This window comes from Nannizzia gypsea, genomic scaffold (genome assembly GCF_000150975.2).
Source record: "Nannizzia gypsea CBS 118893 supercont1.4 genomic scaffold, whole genome shotgun sequence".
Taxonomy (NCBI): Eukaryota; Fungi; Ascomycota; class Eurotiomycetes; order Onygenales; family Arthrodermataceae; genus Nannizzia; species Nannizzia gypsea.
In genome coordinates, this window is record NW_003345198.1 from 2,214,050 (window position 1) to 2,236,149 (window position 22,100).

General features: G+C 49.8%; 8 protein-coding genes across 8 annotated transcripts; 3 read left to right on the forward strand and 5 right to left on the reverse strand.

The window, feature by feature from the left end:
- Window positions 1-216: 216 nt before the first annotated feature.
- MGYG_05522 (Cox13p) lies at window positions 217-887 on the forward strand (the record flags this gene model as incomplete). Its single annotated transcript, XM_003172889.1, has 5 exons — window positions 217-379; window positions 439-463; window positions 522-681; window positions 746-753; window positions 842-887. The coding sequence occupies 5 exons, from the start codon at window positions 217-219 to the stop codon at window positions 885-887; spliced, it is 402 nt and encodes a 133-aa protein (XP_003172937.1).
- A 425-nt stretch (window positions 888-1,312) lies between these two features.
- Window positions 1,313-5,290, reverse strand: MGYG_05523 (SLA2; the record flags this gene model as incomplete). Its single annotated transcript, XM_003172890.1, has 11 exons — window positions 1,313-1,396; window positions 1,459-2,673; window positions 2,733-2,882; window positions 2,935-3,983; window positions 4,043-4,227; window positions 4,277-4,334; window positions 4,404-4,484; window positions 4,577-4,734; window positions 4,842-4,917; window positions 5,117-5,163; window positions 5,244-5,290. 11 exons carry the CDS (start codon window positions 5,288-5,290, stop codon window positions 1,313-1,315), a joined length of 3,150 nt encoding a protein of 1,049 aa, XP_003172938.1.
- A 548-nt stretch (window positions 5,291-5,838) lies between these two features.
- MGYG_05524 (uncharacterized PH domain-containing protein) lies at window positions 5,839-8,542 on the reverse strand (the record flags this gene model as incomplete). The annotated part of the gene is made up of 2 exons (XM_003172891.1): window positions 5,839-7,999; window positions 8,070-8,542. The coding sequence occupies 2 exons, from the start codon at window positions 8,540-8,542 to the stop codon at window positions 5,839-5,841; spliced, it is 2,634 nt and encodes an 877-aa protein (XP_003172939.1).
- A 441-nt stretch (window positions 8,543-8,983) lies between these two features.
- Window positions 8,984-9,579, reverse strand: MGYG_05525 (HHE domain-containing protein; the record flags this gene model as incomplete). Its single annotated transcript, XM_003172892.1, has 2 exons — window positions 8,984-9,295; window positions 9,343-9,579. 2 exons carry the CDS (start codon window positions 9,577-9,579, stop codon window positions 8,984-8,986), a joined length of 549 nt encoding a protein of 182 aa, XP_003172940.1.
- A 715-nt stretch (window positions 9,580-10,294) lies between these two features.
- Window positions 10,295-11,338, reverse strand: MGYG_05526 (hypothetical protein; the record flags this gene model as incomplete). The annotated part of the gene is made up of 2 exons (XM_003172893.1): window positions 10,295-10,977; window positions 11,071-11,338. 2 exons carry the CDS (start codon window positions 11,336-11,338, stop codon window positions 10,295-10,297), a joined length of 951 nt encoding a protein of 316 aa, XP_003172941.1.
- A 1,591-nt stretch (window positions 11,339-12,929) lies between these two features.
- On the forward strand, window positions 12,930-18,160 carry MGYG_05527 (hypothetical protein; the record flags this gene model as incomplete). The annotated part of the gene is made up of 6 exons (XM_003172894.1): window positions 12,930-13,563; window positions 13,628-14,225; window positions 14,307-14,511; window positions 14,574-16,424; window positions 16,480-17,041; window positions 17,103-18,160. The coding sequence occupies 6 exons, from the start codon at window positions 12,930-12,932 to the stop codon at window positions 18,158-18,160; spliced, it is 4,908 nt and encodes a 1,635-aa protein (XP_003172942.1).
- An 889-nt stretch (window positions 18,161-19,049) lies between these two features.
- On the forward strand, window positions 19,050-20,379 carry MGYG_05528 (complex I intermediate-associated protein 30; the record flags this gene model as incomplete). The annotated part of the gene is made up of 3 exons (XM_003172895.1): window positions 19,050-19,137; window positions 19,243-19,476; window positions 19,547-20,379. The coding sequence occupies 3 exons, from the start codon at window positions 19,050-19,052 to the stop codon at window positions 20,377-20,379; spliced, it is 1,155 nt and encodes a 384-aa protein (XP_003172943.1).
- Window positions 20,380-20,966: 587 nt separating this feature from the next.
- Window positions 20,967-22,034, reverse strand: MGYG_05529 (phosphoribosylaminoimidazole-succinocarboxamide synthase; the record flags this gene model as incomplete). The annotated part of the gene is made up of 3 exons (XM_003172896.1): window positions 20,967-21,352; window positions 21,425-21,800; window positions 21,885-22,034. 3 exons carry the CDS (start codon window positions 22,032-22,034, stop codon window positions 20,967-20,969), a joined length of 912 nt encoding a protein of 303 aa, XP_003172944.1.
- Window positions 22,035-22,100: the final 66 nt, after the last annotated feature.

Sequence of the window (22,100 nt, forward strand, 5' to 3'; positions counted from 1 at the left end):
TTAGTTGTCCCCGTACGCTTATTTTGTGTCTCCAACCGGCCATTGATGTTTGATGTTTTTCTTTCGAAGTTGCGATGACGATCAGGCCATGTGATTACATAATCATTAGCCACTAATTCTGAACCACAAACGACTTCAACTTCAACTTCACTTCATTCGCTCCGACTTAACCACGATCAATCATTGAGACTCTCCAGAGTACCAATTGAACCAGCCATGCTTTCCCGTCAGCCTATTCTGCGCGCTGCCCAGAGGGCCAGCATCCGATCTCCCGTCGCCCGCAACTTCGTCCAGCGCCGACTGAACAGCTCGGCTCCTCACGACAACGAGTTTCTCCGTGAGAGAGCTGCCGTCAAGGCACACGCCGCCTCCACCAGCGGTAAGCGGATATATGGCAGTGTCAGACCGGATATATAGGGACTAACTGTTTATTTGCAGACCTATGGCGCAAGCTGTCCATCTAGTTAGTTTTTTCTCGATGAACCGAATGCCGGACCTTTCGACAACTAACAGTGTGACAGTGCCGTGATTCCCACTCTAATTCTCGGTTCTATCAACGCATACAACCTCTGGACTGAGCATTGGGAGCACTGGTCCCATATGCCCGCTTTGGAGGACCGTGTCGAGTATCCTTACCAGAACATCCGAAGCAAGAACTACTTCTGGGGAGATGGTGACAAGGTACGTGGAATTGAGTGATATTCCGCAAAAGAAAAAAACTTACAATACTGACAAAAATTCTTAGACTCTCTTGTTAGTATAGGCGATTTCCTCGTCACGTCGATTATAACATCCTATCACTCGAATTTTGTCGGGATTACTAACATTTGTTTCATTTTAGCTGGAACTCCGACGTCAACTACCACAACAAGGACAAGACCACTTAAATTCGCTTTCACCTAGCCAATCCAACCGTTAATGGATGAATTCCACCGAAAGCAATGTTATACCTACGTTTTTGGAGGGACAACCTGCTGCTTTTATACACCTGAGGTATAACATCACCATTTGTAGAATAGGTCGAATTGTTGAACCAGAAATATATATCTTACTCTTAACCTGCCATTGCTTTGATATTATTCGTTATTCCAGCCTGCTGATCAGCAGGTATGGAATCAACCCGAAAGTTCCGTGGCTTATTGTCAACGTGAGCTTTGATAAAACAAAAGTGACTACAAGTTGAAATTCCGTGGCAAAAAGTGATGAAGTCTGTATTCTTTTGTTCGCTTCCGTACATAGACAGTTATTGAAGTAGAAAGAGATCGGATTAACAGAGGTGAGTTTATAAATGCGATTGGAAAGTGCAAGAGTTTTACTCCATGTATGATATCTTGCGCATTTCGCCAAGTTGCTTTCTAGCTTGACTGAGTGCATTTTCGAGCTGCAGGATTTCAACCTATAAATTATGTTAGATACCTGGCGCATCATGTAGCTGGGGGTAGAAATCGATAGACATACCTGTTGTTCCATCTCTCGCACTTTAAACTCATGTCCACTCAGCTTAGTGTAGTCAATGGCTTCGGTCTCATTGCGATTCTTCTCCGCAATGATATCCTGTACCTGTCGGACCAAGCTTCTGCAAGCGGATCCAACAGCCTTGCTGGCTGTCTCTAGTCGATCTTGAGTCTTGCTCATGAACGTAGCCTTGACTCGGCTGGCCGCCACAAGCTGGGCGGTGCTAGCAGCCACATCGTTACTGGCAACAATCAATTGCTCAGGAGAGTTTCTGCCAGAAATAACTCCGTCGGCGGTCTCAATCAATGTGTTGGTTGAAGTTGCCACAGCCTTCGCAGCAGATATCAATCCTTCTGTCCAACGGTTGTTCTTCTTGTAGAATGCCGTTCGTGAGGAGCTGCCTCGGCCTTCCTTGACAATTTCTTGCTGTGATGCAGTGGCAGCTTTGATTAGCTCGGCGATTGCAGTCGTTACCGCAATAGATGCCTCTAGAATCGAATCATGGATGCGGAGCTCGTAAGTCGAGTAGCCGTCACGAGGCTTCTTCTTGAGCTTGGCAAGTCGCTGTGCTGCGGCTTCAATTGCGTTGGCGGCATTGGTCAGTTCTCGGTCGACAATATCGCCTAGGTCGCCAGCACCTGTAAGCTTGTTGCTCTTTGGAGCGAAGGTATCAACAAGCTTGGAGAGTTTCTGGAGGTTCATGAGGACTTCGTGGTTGTTATTAATAACCACATCGGTCTTCTGGGTAGGCTCGAGGCCTTGCAGTCGGAAAGACTGTAGAGCACGGAAGAATGCCATAGTGGACTCGGCAGGAGATCGTGCAGCACCAACAAGCTGGTCGGCTTTCTTGTCATCGGTAGCGAATCGAGTCAAGCCCTTAGTGTTGCTAAGGACATCAGCTATGGAGCCAGAGAACACGCTCACAGTACGGATGATTTCGGCGTGTTCGCTGTTTGGTCCGTCGGCGATGAAGTTGTTGAAAGCAGTCGAAAACTCAGTGGCACTGGCAGATGCCTTTTCAATCTGCGATAACACATAAGAAGGAGATGCATTTTGGTTTCCAGCTTGCATGGTCGAATCTAGTTCGTAGAGTGCATCATCTACTCGCTGCACACCACTTTGAAGAACGGAATCGATGATGTCGTTGACCTTGGATATAGAGCCAATAAGGACGTCATCGATCTGGCTGTCCAGGGCCTTATCCGCATCTCCTTGGCTCTATAATGAGACTCTAATGTTAGCTCTGACATCTTACACCGTGAAAGGGCGTTACATACCAGTCTCAGTTCCTCCAGTTCAGTCAACGCCTGCTCCATTCCAGACTTGTAGATCTCAATTTCCTCGTCCTTTTCTCGGAGCATGATCTCATGGTCTGCGTTCAGGTCGCCTCTGCTAGACTGGAACTCCTCAAGGGCTCGTGTTTTATTCTATACATAGGTATGTTAGTATTGGAATTGGATACGAAATGGGGAAACATACCCTTAGAGACTCCTCAAGGTCAGCCATCTCACGATTATACTTGGAAAGCATGGCGGATATTTCTGATCCTTTTGCGCGTTCAGCATTTTCCGCTCGCTCAATAGCCATACGTAGCTCCCTCTTCAGCTTCTCCAGCTCCTCCCGATTACCACCTGTAAGACGATCCTTTTCATGCAGAGCCCTATCACGCTCCCTGATCATATCGGCAAGTTCCAGATTCTTAGTCTTCATCTCTCGCTCGAGGCGCTCCCGTTTATCAATTGCCTCCTGGGCAGACGCCGCCTTTAGCTTAAGAGACTTGGTAGTTTGGAGGAGATCCAGATGTTCCTGCCGTAGTTGAGAGTACAGCTTGGCCAGTGCTTCATATTTAGTACGCCAAGTATTGAGTTGCTCCTGGAGAGATCGAATAAGATCGTCCTTGGAAGAGTTTTGTGAATTGAAGTTCGAGTTAATCTGGTTCAGTTGCTCTTCGAGGTCCTTCACACGCTTGTCATATTGCTGGAGCATCAACTGGTCTCGCTCATACTGTGCGCGGGCGTTTAGGTTCTCTTGTTCAAGCTCTGCCAACCTTCCTTGGGTTTGCTGCTGGTATTGGTTAGCCATGAGCTGTTCCTGAGCTAACCTCTGTTGTTCTGCTTGGAGTCTCTGCTGTTCTTCAAATTCTCGCTGTGCCTGCTGCTGTGCAAGCATTTGCTGCCGCTGCTGTTCTTCCCATTGACTTTGGAGTCGGCGCTGCTCAGCTTCATACTCTTCCTGTTGGCGTTTAGCCTCTGTCGACCAGAAATCATTGATGGGTTCAGCATCAGGTATTGTGGCCTTTGGTGGTGGAGTTGGCTCCCTTTCTGGTTCGTTGACCGGGCGCTTTGGAAGGCTGGGCTTATCTTCTTCCCCTGCAAGTAAATTTGGTGGCTGCGGCGCGAGTTTTGGGACAGAGATTAAGCTTGTAAGGTATCTTAAATTTGAACATTCGTAGTAAAATCGAACCAGGCGATAATACTGCGCATCATATCGACCCCGAAGAGGCTCCAACGCGTCTTCATCTCCCGTTGCTATAATAAAATATTAGTTTCTTGAAAGGAGTACAAGCCGAGGTTCCAGATGCCCTTACTCGAGTGCATCGCTCGTAGCATGCTGGTGATGAACTTATAGATTCCATAGCTCTCTTGAACAAGAGGCACCAACGCAGATATCCTGCACTCATTATTTGCACTGCCTCGGAAATGTGAAAAGATAAGTTTCTGGAAGGTGTCGATTTGGTCCTGGAGGGTCATGAGGTCGGTAATTGTTTCATATCTATACCATGTTAGCAGCAATCGCGCCGCGTTGGAAGATGGCACTGTACCCCTCATTTGGATCATTGATCGACTTGAGACTGATATATTCCTCATATTCAAAGAGACCTGTATGTTCCGTTTTTAGTACCAGTGGTCTGTAGCCAGATATTCGCAGTATACAGGAAGAATACTTACCATTGAATTCAGGGTGCTGTCGATGGAAAGCCAGCTTAGACTCGAGGAAGAAAACATATTCTCTAATCAACGGACCATAGCCTGTTCTCCGCGTCAGTGTTACCTTCCCGCGCAAAGCTGCATTTCTCCAGCATTATAGAATCCACTCCGTATCTGAATATAGGCTCACCCACCTCGAAGACCTTCACCCGTTACCCCTCTCATCAAACTGTCTAGCCATGTAACATTTTCCTGCGCCTCTCTGACAGTAACAGGATGACCCTCCTGCAGGACTTTATGAATCGTAATAAGGGCTTTAAACGTCTGGACTTCGTCAGCGAGAATAGGTTGTCTAGCAATAGTCGCCCAAGTCAGTAAAATGCGCATTCAACATTTAAGGGGTAAGTGAAGTAGATGTGAGATGATAGTGAGGCCGCAGTCCTAGTCAGCAAAACTCACACTTTCATGCCAGACCAGAAGGATACTGAGGACTTGTGGTCCCAAGTATAGACGATGCAGCTCCGGACATGTTTTCCTATTCAAGTACTGTTAAATCGTATGTTTCCGGTATGTGCATGACGTTGAACTGTCAGGTAGTAAGTAGGGGCCGTACGTTTTGGAGCCGTTTCCTCTGTTCACAGATCGCATATCGCATTAGTAACCGTCTAGTATGTAACGTGGATAGATGTAAGGTGTAAGTGAAAGGTTGGCTGGCTGGCCGTTGGTAGTCGTACCGATGCTAGTAGCTTTGCGGATGTTGACCGTAAGGTCTGCTTCGGTTCTATAGTGATATGTGAGCCACCTCTGAATCGATAGTCATATTCAGGCGAATCCTATCTCGTGCTATCCGGCGCTGCTCACCTGCTCATTGCTGCGGTTCTTGTAGATGGGCCGTAGCCAAGGGACATTTATGGTAGTAATCGGGCCACCGTGGGGGGTCAGCAACGGGCGCAAAGCTCGTTGAACTGAGAGAAAGCTGATACCCGGCAGCAGCCAAACTCTGCGGAAGAGAGTATATTGAGCGTATCTGTCCAATGGGCTGGCTGTTGTTGCTTATTGTCTAGTTAACTGTGTTTGGTGATGTTCGATGGCTTTTGGCTTTTGGAGGAGGCAGCGATGTTTCCGCAGCCGTTCGTCGTCACCGTCTTGGCACGCGACCCCTAGTGCTTTTGACAGCCGACACTATACAGAGTGGCTGGTTAGATATTGATAGTGACTACGGAATACGATTAAAGAGGATAGATAGATAGAGATAGAGACAAGTGGGTAGAATATAGATAGGATAGTCTATTTAAATAGATCCCTTTTAACGCCAACCCAAACACCAGGAGATAATATATACATTGCAGCAGCTTTAAGAGCAGATGGGCGGTTATGGCCAGCCTCCTAAGAATTGATAGAAAATAAATGGTACGAAGTAGTTCGGATGCATAGCAATAGGCGACATGGCTCTTAGCTAGTCGAACTTTAGTTCATCAAGCTGTTTTGACTGTCGATGTACAGATAGTTCTGACGGCGACGATATAGCTTCAGTCGCGGGCATAGAGGATTCCTGGAAGTCCATGAGAACCTCGTTTGACCATGCATCAGGCACGTCGTCACTCTCGTCTATTTCGTCTCCAACTTCATGGTCCTCCTTGGATGGGCTGCTGGGTTCCGATCCAACTGGCGCCTTGATAACGAGCAGCTCCTGGCTCTTGGTGTCATTTTCCATCGCTGAATCAAGTCTCTTCGGTGCATTTGCCTTGGAGTCAGACCTCATGGGCTCGACCGCCGACTGAGACCGGTCTGGCACAGCAGATGGGGTAACAGGCTTCCGCTTGGGCATTGCTATGGATCCAAAGTTAAATCTTCCAGGGGACGGGAGTGGCGTTCCTGGAGGCGGTAGAGGCCGACCACGGCCGACTGGATGGTCAGGGACTTCACCGGGCCGCGGGCCCTGGTCGTTGCGGGCGAGCACACTGAGACCCCATTTTTTGGCAGCTGCAGCAGCACTTCCAATAGTGAGCATTGCCTGACGTGGCTCGAATGGGCCAGGGCCCAGGTTGGGAGATGCATTTGCACTCTTGGATGAGTGGATACTCTCCGCAATCATAGATTTGCTTCGACTACTTCTGTTGTCGTTTGTGGGAGATGTATCAGTGCCGTGGTCAGAAATCGATCTGGATAAGGGAGGCGCTGTGGTGCTGGTATCAATTGTAGGAGTGGGCATATCCTTGGGTACGGTTTGTTGAGGTACGGAGATGGATGGTGAAAATATTGAAGAGCCCGATGTTGCTGGAGAGAAGGAAAGAGAGCGGGTAGATCGATGTTTGACAGCACTGTGGGCTACTTTTTCAGGAATATCTGGAAGCGACGATGGGCGGAAATCCGTCTCCTGTGTTTCCAGCTTCTCGGGCGCTTCTTTCTCGTTCAACGAGTTTGCAAAGGCCTGGTACAGCGTTTCCTGAGATGCACTAGGAGTGACAATAGTAGGAGTTTCGTGCTCCTCCGTATTCTGCTCCTTGTGTAATTCAGGGGTGCCAGTGTCTACTGGCTCATCTTTCTCAGAGACCTTATCGGACTGTTTATCCGACTCTTTGTCAGAAGGGGCTTCTGTATCGACTGTTGCCCGTGGTGATTCGGCTTTCCGAGTCTCTTCCCAGATACCACCACGGAAATACTGCTCTTCCGTATCCATGAAGGGGATATCATCCCAGAACGGCTGGACCAGAGTTTCGGCAACCACTTCTCTAATCCTGCTTTCAATTGCTCGCAGGATAATGCCATATGTGATCTGCCTTGAACTGACAATTGGTTCTATCGCCATTTCCATGGCGGGCATCGTATCAAATGAGATCCATAGCCGATTGCTAGGAGGCGGTTTAAAGCGTAGTAGGATGTGGCCCTTGAGCTTCTTCAGCATCACCGAGAGAACAAGGTCAACCTCACGCGGCTTAAATCTCGTTCCAAGGTCAATTCGAGCCGTGGCTGCAATTTCTACACGGAAATTCCCGCTATAGTTGATATCTGCCTCAACGCAACAGTCACCGTTGACTGTCAGATCTTTCAAGCGTGGGTTCGTGATGAGCGGTGCTCCTTCACCGGAGTGAATGGTCTGAAGCTCAAGTTTTGTGATAAAGTTGGGTTTATTCACCCTTGAGATCTTCTTGGTTATCTTGCTTCGAATAAACTGCTCAAGCTCTGGAGTCTTGTACATGGCAAGGAATAGTCTGCCGACCAAGGCATTGAACCACCGAGTCTGAAGATGTTCCTCTGACGAATGCAGACGCTGGACAAGAGTCACCATATCTTGCGTAGCAAATTGTCGAGGTGTAGGAGGGGAGTCAATCGAGTCAGGAACCCTGTCCAGGTTGTTCAAGATGGCAAAATAGAAGTCTTCCTTTTCAGACAGATTCTCGGAAAATAAGTAGAATGGCAACGTAGGTGGTCGAGGACCGGGAGTGTTTTCATCCTCCTCCTTTCTCGACAGGCAGATGGCATTCCTCTTTATCCAAAGTTCTCCTTCGGGTATCGGTTCGCCACCGCCGTAAATGCTGACATTGTGGTGTGCAAGAGATATCACGTATCGAACCTCGATCTGCTCGGCGTCATCATACAGCATGAGATGCCCATGCCTAGGAAAAGTAAAATAATTAGCATGGTCATTCAACACAAATCAACGGGTTAGAGGAGTATCAATCCTACCGCAAGATAACATAAAAGACATTCCTGGCCTTCCTGACGTTCCTCCCATTGGTCCTGCTCGCATCCAAGGTCGGCGCCTGTCTGCGGTCGAAGATACTCCGATAAACGCTCTGGTAGACACTGGGACTCTCAGTAGCGATAACCTCTCCAGCCGGAGTCGTTCGTTCAGGTGGCTTCCCGTTCACTCCTCCGGGCACGTATTCTCTGCACACGGCGAAGTAGCCAGCTGCTACGTCCGCCTCTCGAGCTCGCTGGAACTTCTCCGCCAGCTCCGCCGTGCGAGTGTTAAGGCTGTACTCGTCATCTCCCTTTCTCTCGAGACCACCCGGGTCAGCTTTCTTTGCTTTCGACTCGCCGTCTGACGAGCCGGGGAGAGTGAGGTATGCGTGGAGGACGAGCAAGCTGAGCAGCAGCGGAATGAAGGTAAGCCCACCAAGAACGTAGACGAGGAGGAATGCGCTGAAAGGCCCCATGAGGTTCTTTTAGCGAGCGCTGGGATGAGTCCTCGCCATCAGAGGAAACAGACAGCAAGCAAACGGAGGCTCTTCTATCATCGGAATGCTGATGGTGGCGAGGTTGAATGTTGTGTTGACGGTGTTGTTGTTCTTGGTGATAGCAACAAGATAATCGGCAAGATCTCGAATATACGTGGTCAACACGGCAAGTACCGGTACTTTCATCATCACCTTATAGTCATATAAATATAAGTACAGATACATTCTTAACTCGGTTAGCATATTACGTCGTTCAGTGAGCAAAAGTGACTTGAGAATACTTCATTTACACCAAATAGCAGTGATATACAAAGTATTATTTTGTACCGAATTTCTCATAGTCAAAAACATACAAACAACCCATTACGTTGTAAGATCAGTTCAGCATATACTGAGAACTTATGAAAGAAACGAGATACCCTAAGGGAAAGACCTGAAGAGATCAGCTACCTTGTCAATGGGAGCAGCCAGCAGTCCCACGGCCGTCTCAAAAGGCGGCTTGTTTGGTGCACTGGGATGAGATCGCGTAGGGACAAACATCTTCGTCCGCTCAAAGGAAGCCGCCATCTTGTCACTCTCCTCTGGATCCAATAGCTGTTCGATCTTGACCAGGTCAATGGTTTCTTCCTCTTTGATGTGGTCTGACAGGTTCCCCATGAGCCCCTTGATCATGTCCGTGAAGTTGGGATCCGACGCATCCGTGGCCTGAAACGCCTTCAACTGCTCCTTGACCTGGTCATCCCGTTAGCATTGTCACTGGAACAAGTGGGTATACGTACAAGCTGGTGCTCCTGTCTATCTTTCTCCGTCAGTCTTGAGCCCTCCTCGCCCATTATACGCTCCATGGCGGGATACAGGACCAGCTCTTCACCAACTGAGTGCCGGGCAAGCTCCCAGACAAAGGCATTCTGGTACTTGGTCTTCTCCTGCGGGTCGGTAGAGTTGATGATGATCTGGTAGTAGTTCTCCAGCTCACGGTGGTCTGTCTTGATAGCGTCTGAGATCTTGTTCTGCATGATGGATGTAGTAGAGAAGTAAGCCAGTGCTGGACGGCGAGATAGCGGGATGGCTCTAGGCGCTGCAGTCCTCAGAGACGGTATAACTGTCCTTGAAACTCGTAGACAATTCATTGATAGGGTATAGATGTGAGTAGTGAAGGAATTGAGCCATCCTGCTATGATATACAATCAGTAGCTTGTATATATATAGATGGCTTAGGGGGCACGTCAAGGAGAAACAAGGTATAAACGTCATAAGCCGTCATCGCCTATCAGAGAGCAGGTGAACAATACAACGTCACAGAATCAGCCGCCACTTGAGGTGAAGCATAGCTCTAGAGATCGCCATTGGGTTGTATTAGGTCGCGGAAGAGTAGATGTCTGGTGTAGATGCATTCATAGTATACGACATAGTTACTTAAGGCTGTTTAGGGCCCGTATCTGATATCACGCCGAGCAGACAAACCGAACTCCTTCCACGTCCATCCTTACCCATCCGGGGTATACCAAATATGTACAGAAGAAGATTAAATATCGAGTATGATGATAATGATAACGATACTTTCCGGTCCAACAAAAGAGATGAAAAAGAGAGAGTGCGTGAGTGAAAGTGAGTGTGTGTTGAAGCCAAGAGAGAGTGGAAGAAAAGAAACCAGACAGCCAACCGACGCCCTCAAATCATATCGTTTCAGTGCCCTCAATAATCCGCAGGAATAGAATACCGAATGTTGGATCAAGACCGACGAGGCTTCCCCGTAGGCTGGTCGGCGGGCAGCTCGATGGGCTCGGTCTGCTGCACTCTCACGATCGGTAACTCCGACGGCGGAGCTTCATATCGGGGGCTCTCAACTGATTCAAGCTCCGGCGTCCCTCCGTCGCCCATCAGCTCATATGCTCGCTCCTCTGCCTTCTCCCGTCGCTGCTCCTCACCGGGTAGCGGCGCCTTGTCCTCGTCTTCCCAAGCTTCCGTCGGGGCATCGGTATTAGCTGTGCCAGGGCCGGCACTAGTAACACCAGCGGAGTCAGAAGCAGCTCTGGTTCTTCTCTTCTTTCGTCTCTGGCTGCGAAGGAAGAGCAAGGCTCCTGCAATAATGGCGAGTAGCACTGCAACGCCCACGCCTACGCCTATACCGGCTTTTTGTACCGTCGACAAGCCAGGCGAGCGGGCAGGTGTCGAGGTCGTGATGGCGGATCCCATGCCTCGTAGATCCGCGATAGACACCCCGATAGGTTTAGGGCTTAATGTCGAGTTGTCGGTCTCGTTTGCGCGGCCGATCAGGAGACCGTTCTCGTCTAAGAAGAAACCGGCCCTATCGATGCAGCAGGTTCTGTTGTCGTCGCAGCAATAGCTGCCGCTAGAAGGTCCAGACTGTTCACATATCACCGCCCGAGGCAGGACGTGTGAATCTTGTTTGTCTAATGTTGACAATTATTGTTAGGGTCTAAAATTTTCGAACATGAGGGACAAAAAGAAAGGGCTCAGGAGGGAGTGAGCCAATGGAGACTTACCGTACAAGCATACCTGGGCACAGCTGTTTGTCCACGGCTTGTACGCGCAGGGGGGCCTAATAAGCGTCTTGGGGTCGTCCTTTGAGGTGCAGAGGCGATCTGGACGGCACTGCTCGATTGTCTCGCAGCAGGAATCCGAGTTGGGGCACTTGACATGGTTCGGATACTCCCTCTTGCTGTCGTAGCTGAAGCAGGTTATCCTCTCGTGCTTCTCCCTGTCTTCGGCTGCGCCATCGACGCCGTTGGTGCTCGAAAGGGGCAGTTCCATTCTCTGGGGCCAAACGAAGGAATGAGGGAGGTGATGTCCCGTCTAAAAAAGAACCACCCCTTTCCCAGCCTTACAAAAGAGCGAACGAACACTGAGAAAGAGAATGGAACTGCGGAGGACAGAGAATTAATTTCTCTGAATATAATCCCCCCGTCCATTTCCAACTCTTTCTTCTTTTGACCGTTTTCCCCGGGGTTGGTGGCCAATAATTACTATCCAAGCCACCTTGGGGATCACTGACTAATCGATCCTCCGCACTATTAGAGTCAAGGAATCTTCCATCTTGCTGGCAATAGATCCATTGATTAACCTGATCTGTCGATATATGAGTATCTGTGCATCACAGTGCAGAGTTTATGTGTGTAGATGTTGATGTCGATGCGGATGTCTGGAGTTGATATCTGGAGCAGCCGACTGGCCCATACGATCTCGATGGAGTACGAGCTTGGGGTGAGCCAACCCTATCCAGTTTTCCTCCTTCGTCTCCCCCCGTCTCCGTCTCAGGCACCACCAACGGGTGGAACCAGCGCCGTTTAGCGAGATCCAGACTGCAGCCCAGCGTCTGAGTGGCTCTGCTGTGCCCTCAAACCTGGCTTGACCGCTCCGGGCTCAGTCTTAACCCTGCAACTTATCACTTATGTAACTCGCGCATTATTTTACCTTCGTCCGAAGAGCTGAAAAGTTGTTTGGTGAGCCCACGCTCAACCATGGGAACATCCGCAGGGTGCCGCCACTTCACTAACACCCGTATGCAAGGCTGGCCTGTAACTCCGTGCTGGGCAAACAAGCAGTGGGCAAACATCCATGGGCCGGTCAACATCACTCCGTGCTATGTATAGGCTGACCATCATGGGTACATCGAATGTGACCTCCCTTTCGCTCGCTGTCCGTCTCGCTGTCGTTGTCTCTCGTTTGCCCCTGGACAAACCAACCGGGTCGCTGCTCGAGAGATAGCCGGTCGAAAGCTTGGGTCGCTCCTGTCGAGTAACCCCCACTCCTCACGTAGTCCTGTAGTCTTGCTCTGATCCTCGCCTCTATCGTCGCTGTCCTCCTCCTCGTCGTCTTTTCTTTCTTCGTCTTCCTGTGTCGTTGCTTTTTTGATATCGTGCTGTTTCTGCTGAGTCAGCACCGCTGACCAATCACGGGGCTTCCCTCCGCCTCCGAACTTCTTTTTCGACCTTAAAACAACAAGAGGACGAGGACGAGAAGAAGCAAAAGACAGACAAAAGACAGACAAAACGGCCGGAGAAGAGACGGGAAGAGACGAAGAAGTGAAAGGGACAGTGTGACAGTCGGGTTTTGCTGTGGCAAGGCGCCTCTACTCCGTACTGCAACAAACATCCGATTCTCACGGCTGGATCAAGATACCAACCCGTGTATATATAACTCAATTCCCCTATAGCCATAACTGCATGCACCCTCGGCCTACCTCTTCACGGCCGAACTCACTGCCAGAGACACTCCCGAGCACGACGAGACCGATATCACGATCAGACTACTGCTGCTGAGACGAGGAGTCATGACTTCGTAGTCCGTTCACCGCAGCTGGCATGTAGGAGCAGCTACCCCGAAAAAAAATAACAATGCTCGGATGATCACCTCCCATCCTCCTCAGATGAGCAATCCGTACTCTCAGCCGTCGACAGGCTTCTCCGACCTGCCGGCGGCTCGTATGGCATTCCAACAACAAGCTCGATTAGGGCCGGGGAACGATTTGGGGAGAGGACTCGGGCCAGGACGAACAGGACGGCTGGGAGGGCCAGGCACAAATGCGAGCCCGGTCATTGATCTAACGGGGAGCAACGACGAGGATGACGAGGACCTGGAGTCCAGTCGGCCTGCGAAGAGGTTGCGCATCGATACTCAAGGCCACGACGAGATTGCGAGGATTCTTCATTCTGGCGCACGCCTGGTTCATGTGCTTAGCGACGATACGGACGATGGACAGTACGAAGCTGTCGACGAGAACGAACCTTTTGTTGAGAGCGTGAAGCCTCCAGCGTCATTTCAGGACCGGCTAGCGTACATGTCGATGGATGGAGGCGGACAGCAGTCGCAATCTTCGCCTGCTCCTTTACCTATGCCTCCTCGGCCGCGAAGAAGTATATTCATGCGAGACAGACCTGAGAACGCCGTTGAAGACGCTGAGCCAGATGATATGGTGGTCAAAACTACACCATATACGATGGAGAAGCCTGCTGCTGCCGCCAGGCTTGCTGATAACAGTACGTCAACACCTATCACTCATTACTCCGTGTTTTTTTACATTGGCTTGCTAACAGTTATCAGCTATCCTTGACTTCCACCCGTGGACTGGAAACAACCCAGAAGACTCTCTTAACGAACACACTGCCAAACAAGGCTTCTATGACCGTATCCAGCTCTCCCAGAACGAAAGTAACACCGCACGGCCATCTCTATACTCCCATTTTAAAAACCCTAACGGTCTCAAGAACCTTTCCCATATATTTGCCCAAGCCCTCAAACGAAGACAAGCCATGACGAAAGTTACCCCAAACTCGACATTTAAACCCCCACCGCGTGTCACCCTCACTGACAACAAACGCGAAGCTTGGCTACGGGATCTAGCTAACCCGTCTGTACCCCTCAGACGGCTCAGCAGAACCATACCTCACGGTATTCGTGGCAAGATACTGCTGGACCAGTGTCTGGGGAAGAACATACCCATTGGGCGCGCAATCTGGCTCGCGAAGTGTGTGGGTGCGAATGAGATACGGGCGTTTAAACGGAAAGGCACGGCAGCTGCCATTGCAAGCGGGCTTGAAACGAAATGGGTGAAGGATTGGACTGGGAGCGTGCAGCAGTTTATTGAAGGAGTGTTGCAATCGCATGAAGAAGCCGGGTGGATTGAGAACCAGGCTTATGCGTATGTTGCTTTCTTTTCTTTTTTTGTTTTTCCCTGCATCTACCATATCCCGTTTTGATACCCGTTGCTGACGTATCATAGCATGAGGTTATCTGGCCGTCTATTCCTGGAACAGCTACTGGACCAGGATGCCTACCTCGAATGGTTTCTCAGCTCCCTGCATGCGTCTAACTTGAAGACGCTACCTACCTGGTTAACAACTATTAGTGTCTACTGGAAAAATCTCACCATCTACCGAAAGAGAAGCAGACGTCTGGCGCAGACTCTCCTTGATAAGCTAGCGTTGGTATGCAGCTCCCGTTTTTGGTTATTGCGTGTTGGTGAATATTTTACTAACGATACCTCCAGGCCCTCGATATCAACCGCTCTACAGACCTTAGCTCCCTAATCAACCAGCTTCAATCAATCATACGCTCATTCATCACCTCTTACCCATCATCCTTTCTTCTCCCCTTGACCTGGTCTCGACACCAGAAACCCCTGACTGCATGCTTCAACACCTCTGTTCCCCTTGAGACCGCCATCCTCGCTCAACTCATTGTACGAAACACTCGCCTATCCAAAACCTCTCCTCAGTCTGTTACAAATTCTCCCGAATTGACTTCACGACCCGCTGCGCAACAGCTAATATCGCTGCTTGATGGCCCATGCGCGCCTAATGCTTTCCCACTTCTTGCTGCAAAATGTCTTGCCCTCCCGCTAGATCACCCAACACTAGTGCATACCCTCCTGGAATGGTCCTCTACCCCCTTCAGATACGGATGTGCTCGCATCTATGTCGGTGTTCGACTACTACGACGTTGGAGGAAGCTCTCCATCGATACCGATGCGCATATACTCTATTTCTTGGCTGCAAATAGTAAACATAGCGCCCGCCAGCTTGACAACGTTTACCATCTTGTCGCGGAATTGGTTCGGTCCCAGTCCTTTTCCGTTGGCAAATACTTGGAATGGCTTGTGGCGAGGGGCGCGGTAAGAAGTCCCGATAAGCCTGGTCAGTATCTGACAGCTGACGTAGAACTACTACGGCATCTTCCGCCAAGTAGGCTTCCAGAACATATCTGGAATCTACGCAACACTCTGCTCTCTAGAGCAGGCGTTTCAGTTGATGATGAGGCGAGACAAGTACGCCATATCAAGACTGGTCTATTGCAGATGCACTCTGATATTTTCACCGGACATGTTGATGCTTCTGACACTGAGATGGCGGACGCTGACGTTGACTGTACTTGTCTAACATGGACAGTCAAGTCAGAGGTTTCGCATTGGATACGCGAGCAGGTTGCTTTGAAACTTCTTGCTCAGGTTCAAGTTAAGAACCAACCTTCCGGCGGTGGAACTACTCAAACAACCGCTGCTATGCTAAGGCCGGACCAGTTCTACTCTCTCCGAAGCATCTTGGAGCGCCTGGGTGATATCTCGATTCTCGCTGATGTCCTCAAACTTCTCTCCCCGTCCGCCGATCCTACCATTTTAGCCTCTTTGACAGATACCTTGAACTACCATTTACCGGCTTTCACTGCCATCGGCGCAACCATGGATCTCTTCCAAAGCCTTGCTATCTCCTACACAAAGCTCAGCAAGACAGAACCACATGTCCAATACTTTATAGGCTCTATGCTTGACATGGCTCTTGCCATCCCGTCAGAAGCCACCACTGTCGCCGTTCTGCGCCGCGACCTAATACGCTATGACAAAAAGTCGGCTATGGCTGCCTCATCGCCGGTATCAGAACATATGGCTGACACGCTCAACCCTGTCAATCCTACCTTTGGTGGGATGCTTGACCAGCTTCTCGCTTCAGGAAACTGCATGGATGATGCTACTCTCCTGCGTATATTCGAATTGCTCATCCAAAAGCTTGAGACAGGCAAAGCGGATATCAGCATCACATCAAGTGAAGCAGCGCGATATCTTGCACAACTTCGTCTGTTCAATCCAAAGACTTTTGATGGACTTATGATCAAGCGTGTAGTTGGGATGATACGTACTTCTCCAAGACCAAGGCTGTCTGAGTTTCTACCACCGCTCGTCGGAGTAGGCTGTGTCACGCTTCTAGCGTTTTTCGGTATGGTGAAGGGGCTTTTGGAGGCTGATAAGATGGGAGAGAATAACATACCAGATGTTATGCAGCTCAGATTAGACATGTTGGGTGTTCTAGGGCTAGAGAATGCTGGGCCAAGTAAACTACCAGACTTTGTAAGTGAACTTGCTTTTCGAATCATTCTAATATCGAATACTGACTCGTCTCTAGGTGCTTTACCGCTTCAAGATCGCACGTAGGGACTTCGTTCTAAAGCACTGCGGTCTCATTATCGGCACTATACGTGATGCTATAATAGATGCAACTGATTCCCACGACGTCTCTCTGCAAGAACAGTGGGACACGGCCATTTTCCCGCTTCTTTGCGAGATAATGGTTCGGCATCCCAATATCGGAAAGGCTGAGTCCGCCAAGTGGATGACGGATAAGTTCCCAACTGGCTTACGCCTCCTTACCCAGACACTGGACAGTCTTCTTAACCTGGAATCTGGCAACGGTAATTTTGATATTCTGCAATTGCTTAAAGGCGATTATGGCAGAGATGCTAATTTGCGTGCAGATCCTAATCATACTTCATCCAATTCCCAGCCGATTCAGAAGCAAGCGTTGGATATCGTCTGTCGCATTGACGATTTCTCCTTGCCATTCTGCCTTACTAAGCTACAACTCCTACTTGAGGGAACGGACATGGCAGGGAAGGAGAATATTCTTGATCCTGTCTTCGCTGCAGCTGAAGCGGATGTGAAGAAGGGGGTTATTCCGATGGGTGGAAGTTATCACTGTTCTGGATGATGATGGAAGACGACAGGTAAGCCAAGATAACAAGAAAATAGCGAAAAAGGGCCCTGGACTAATAATCCGAAAGATCAAGCAAAAGGCAGAGATCAAGCTTCTTTCGCTGTTCATTACATCTGCCTCCTCGTCCTCGACCGGAAATAGTGCTGATTCAGATGATGGACCAGCACCTCATGAGCTTGCATTGATATATCTACGCATAATCGAGGAGCTGATATGCAAATCGCCCAATGAAAGTATATCTCCCTCTATTGGCAGCGCCCTGTTGGAAAGAATGAATCTCTTGCTCCAGCGGGTAGCGTTTCTGTCTAAGATCAAGCCTACAGAAACAAATTCCATCATTATTGCTCAGCGTAATGAAGGCGGCATGCTTGGTGTATGGGTCTACATTCTCCTACGCCTTGTGGCCTTGTACCGCTCGTCTTTCAATGTTGAGCGTGCCTCGAAGTTAGATCTCACGGACCAAACCCGCCTCCTGCTAAGCATTTGTTACATGGCATTTACTCCAGCGTTAGTCCAAGTGCTATCTCGTACCACCAATCTTCCTACCGTCCCCACCAGCAAATATAGCCACCTACAAAAGACGGTACCAGCAAATTGGAGTAGCCTGCGAACATATGCTATCGACGTTGCCACTATCCTGGTCGATACCCTCCCAGACGAAGCCCGTATACAGTGTGCTCGTTTCCTCCGTGATCGGTCCCCTCTCTTCCACCAACAGCAACAAGATACCCGCCTTTTATATCTTTTTGGCCCTATGCCTGACCCCCAGGCCGCTCCCACCAACCCTTCTACCGGCAACCCAATGCCCGGTCCGCCAGTTCCAGGCTCATCCCCTTTAAGTGTTCAAAGCCATGCAGCACAAGGCTCGTCCGTTCAGACTCCCCACCAAGCCAACCAACCAATACCTACCGTTGAAGAGACAACCTCGCCTGTTCAAAATTTTCGATTCCAGCAGGGCAACCGAATCCTTGGTCCCTGTCCTCCCAGGAGCTGGGAAATGATTGAAGAATCTGCCCCTGTTGTCGGCGTGAATGACACAGCAATTAACCTCTCATACTTCGGCGCCCGCGCAATCAGAGCAGGCCTAAAATGAAAGGCCGATATCACCTCACAATTAATAGCCAGCCTATTCAACCACGTAAAATCCGTCAAGCGGTCTTCATTTCAAGCGATATAATACCCACCAGCTTGATTTGGATATGTTTTTTTGTCAACACTTCAACGTCTTTTCATACCATGAGATATGCGAGCATTTATTTGGATATCAATTTGCTTCCCCTATCAGCGACTGCACCATATTACTTACCCTCTAGGCTATTTTTAACACCTACCACTTACCTCTTCACTTCTTATACCTTTTTTTAACGAATAATAACGAGTATATCTTATTGCCTTTGGTTTGGAGCTCGCACAGCGGTGAACGGATGGATGGACATCGGATATTTGTTTATTGTTTTTCCATATTTTATATTTTTCCCTATTTATATCATGGACCGCATTTATTATCGGAAGTCGGAAATTGAATTATCTCTGCCCGTTTAGTTGTTTATCATTGTTGGTCGTTTTGATATCTCCCCTTTCTCAGGTTCCTGCATTCATCAGCTTGTCTTAGCAACTTCATTATGTTTCGGATACCTATTGTATATACTGATCAACTCCGGCCATCAAGTCTATACAAACATATTTAACAAGCTGCTCTCCTATGACTACTATCTTTCAACGATTAACACTCCCACCCTAAAAGTCGCCTCATCTGCCCAGATTAGGGTAAGATCTTATCTGATGAGATAATCTTCGTCACGTGATATAAATTCGGGGCAGCTCAAGAGCTCCAGGAAAGGAAGAAGAAACACGGAACAACCCAAGCTAAATGACAAAACAGAGGGCAAGAGAGGGGTTATTTGCTCGTCCTAGCAATGAGAGATACTATTTGAGAAGCGCGCTAGTATATATTTGCCAGCTGCTGCTGAGATACCGGCGCAATGTTAGCCACCGCAGTGCGCATGTCCAAGGGAGGACCAGGCTTCTTCCGCAAGACGGCAGATGAGCTGAGCCGAGCGACACGAATAGGTATATAACTGCTATGGCTTCTTTCTTAACGCGTGCTCTATTTATACCGGAGTGCCTCTTGGTAGTTGATGGTGAACGATGCTGATTATTTTGTCTTGTGTGTAGCGTGGAAGCTCGAAGGCCTGGACATCGCCAAAGACCAATACCATCTGCTTGATTTCACAAAGGAGGAGACCGTGCAAGGATGCAAAACCATGGCAGATCGTGCGGTTGGAGGATACAGTACGGCTAGTCTGGATTATGTTCCTGCAGACCCGGAGACGAAGATGCCAGCACACGCTCGATTCCACGGCTCGATATCGACGAAGCTGCCGAAGGATTGGAGGATACAGAGAACCGGTACGTACGTTGTTTATGACGTTGTTAGACGAGTGGTATATGCTTATGTGTTTGTTTTCTACTTTATCAGGGTATGCGGCGTTTAGAAACCAGGACCGCGGGTTCTGGCTGATGGGCAGGCTGTACTGGGACGTCGACCCGTACACGTACCTGGCTCTGCGAGTGAAGTCGGACGGAAGACGGTATACGGTCAACGTACAGACGGATTCGATCATCGAGTCAGATATCCATCAGCACCGGCTGTTTACTCGGCACCACCGACTCCTGAACCGCCCCGAAAACCACCTTACATCCTCCACCATTACGCCAGAAGAGAGTCTCTCCGAGCCAGAATCCGAATCCGACTTCCCGTCTACGTCTACATCCTCACCGTCTCGAATACCAGCGGCTTTAGCCGACTTTGCTCCTCCCGCAGAAGAATCCAACATCACATCATCATCATTATCATATATAACCGACCCCCAACCGGGCTCATCGGGCTGGGAGACGATACTGATCCGGTGGTCAGACTTTGTCCGAACGAACCTGGGCACAGTCGTCGAGCCGCAGACAGGCCTACTTCAACAGCGGGTGAAGTCAATTGGCATCGGGCTGACGGATCGAGTGGAAGGGCCGTACGATCTGCGCATCCATCGGATGTGGGCGACCAACGGGCTGAGCGGGGAGGAGCTGGAGGAAGAGAGGAGGATATGTGGAGAAGAAGCGGTTTATACTTCTGCTCCGGCAAGCCCTGTCTCTGTGGCGGCGGGTAGTAGTAGCAGCAGCAGCGACGGCTCAGCCTCGACAGCGAAGGTTGAGTCGGAGTCTGGCCATGTCGATGATGACGATCACTCGTCGCTGGTTGAGAGGGAGTCCAGGGGCTTGGACCGGTTTAAAGATCTGAAGGGGTTCCAGAAGAAATGATGCATCGAGCCCTGCCAGCTGTCAAATATCCTGCTATTTTAACTAGCTAGCTAGCTAACTTACTGCTGCTTGATTGAAATGTTACTGGATGGCGTCCAGCCAATGAAGGCGTTGGTGGTACATGGCTGATGCAGGAGTATAACTGTAAGATAACTGTAAGATAACTATAAGAGAACTTCACGTAAATGACTATAATAAACAAATGAAATAGCTAGCTAGTTAGAGACCTGACAATAGTACCTGAACTTTTCCTCCAGAACCAAAGTAATTAACCGTAATGATGAGCTCAGAATCCTGCAGGTGAGAAGGAGTCGTGATTAAAAAAACGCAAAGACGTTTGCTCTTTTTCAACTCCTTCCCATCTCCATGACTACATTAAAGTAAACAAGCAAAGAGGTAGAAAGAAATAAAAAGTAGGACAAATGGAAGGCGGACGAGGGCGAGGACGAGGGGAGGGGAGAACTGGCTGTGAAGCCTTAATCCTTAATTCCTTATGCTGGAATTCCTATGCTGGTGGTGGCATCTTTTTGTACAGAACCCGGCCATAGGTCAGGTTCCAATCCGGGGGTGGTTTAACCGTGGCTATGTTAGGGACGAAAAGTCTCGCCGGTAAGCCTCTCGAAAGCCTCGATGTACTTGGCCTCGGTCTTCTGGACGATGTCCTTGGGCATGATGGTGCCGTCCTTGCCGCGGAGGCCCTCCTGGGTGAGCCAGTCGCGGAGGAACTGCTTGTCGAAGCTGTCCTGGGACTTGCCGGGCTGGTACTTGTCCAGGGCCCAGAAGCGGGAGGAGTCCGGGGTGAGGACCTCGTCGATGAGGACGATCTCGTTGGTGACCTCGTCGTGGCCGAACTCGAACTTGGTGTCCGCGATGATGATACCGCGCTGCAGAGCGTGGAAGGAGGCCAGCTCGTAGAGACGGATGGACACAGCCTTGATGTCCTCTGCGTACGCAGCACCCACAATATCGGCAGCTATCACAGCATATCAGTATATATAAGTAAAAAAAGTGTAGTATAGGAGTATATAAGTGAAAAAAAGGGTACCTTTGTCTGGGTGGATGTTCTCGTCGTGTCCGCCCTGCTCGGCCTTGGTGCTGGGAGTGAACAAGGGCCCGCCGGGGATCTTGTCGCTCTCGACGAGGCCAGAGGGCAAGGGGATGCCGTGGACGGTGCCGGACTTCTGGTACTCAGCCCAGGCAGAGCCGGCGAGGTAGCCGCGCACGATGGCCTCGACGGGGAAGACCTTGAGCTTGCGGACGACCATGCTCCTGTTCTTGACGTAGTCACGGCAGGCCTGGGGCATGTCGCCGGGCATCTCGAGCGAGACTAGATGGGTGCGCAGCGAGGGCAGGGCGCCCGTGAGGAACTTGAGCCAGTAGACCGTGAGCGAGGTCAGGATCTGCCCTTTGTTCGGGATGCCCTGCGCAGTCAATCAGCACATACTCATACACAGACACAGAAGTACACATAGAGAGAGAGATAGAGAGAGAGAGAGAGAGATTACATTCTGCATCAGCACGTCGTAGGCCGAGATCCTGTCCGTCGAGATGAAGAGCAGCGTGCGGTCGTCGACCTGGTAGATGTCTCGCACTTTGCCGCGCGAGACCAGCGGCAGAGCGCCGTGCAGGTCGGTCTCCTCGACGAGTTCCAGCATCCTGTATATAGCAGCGGACAGACACCGCAGCGGCGTCTACAGGTGGTAGAGTGTAGAAGGGCGTCT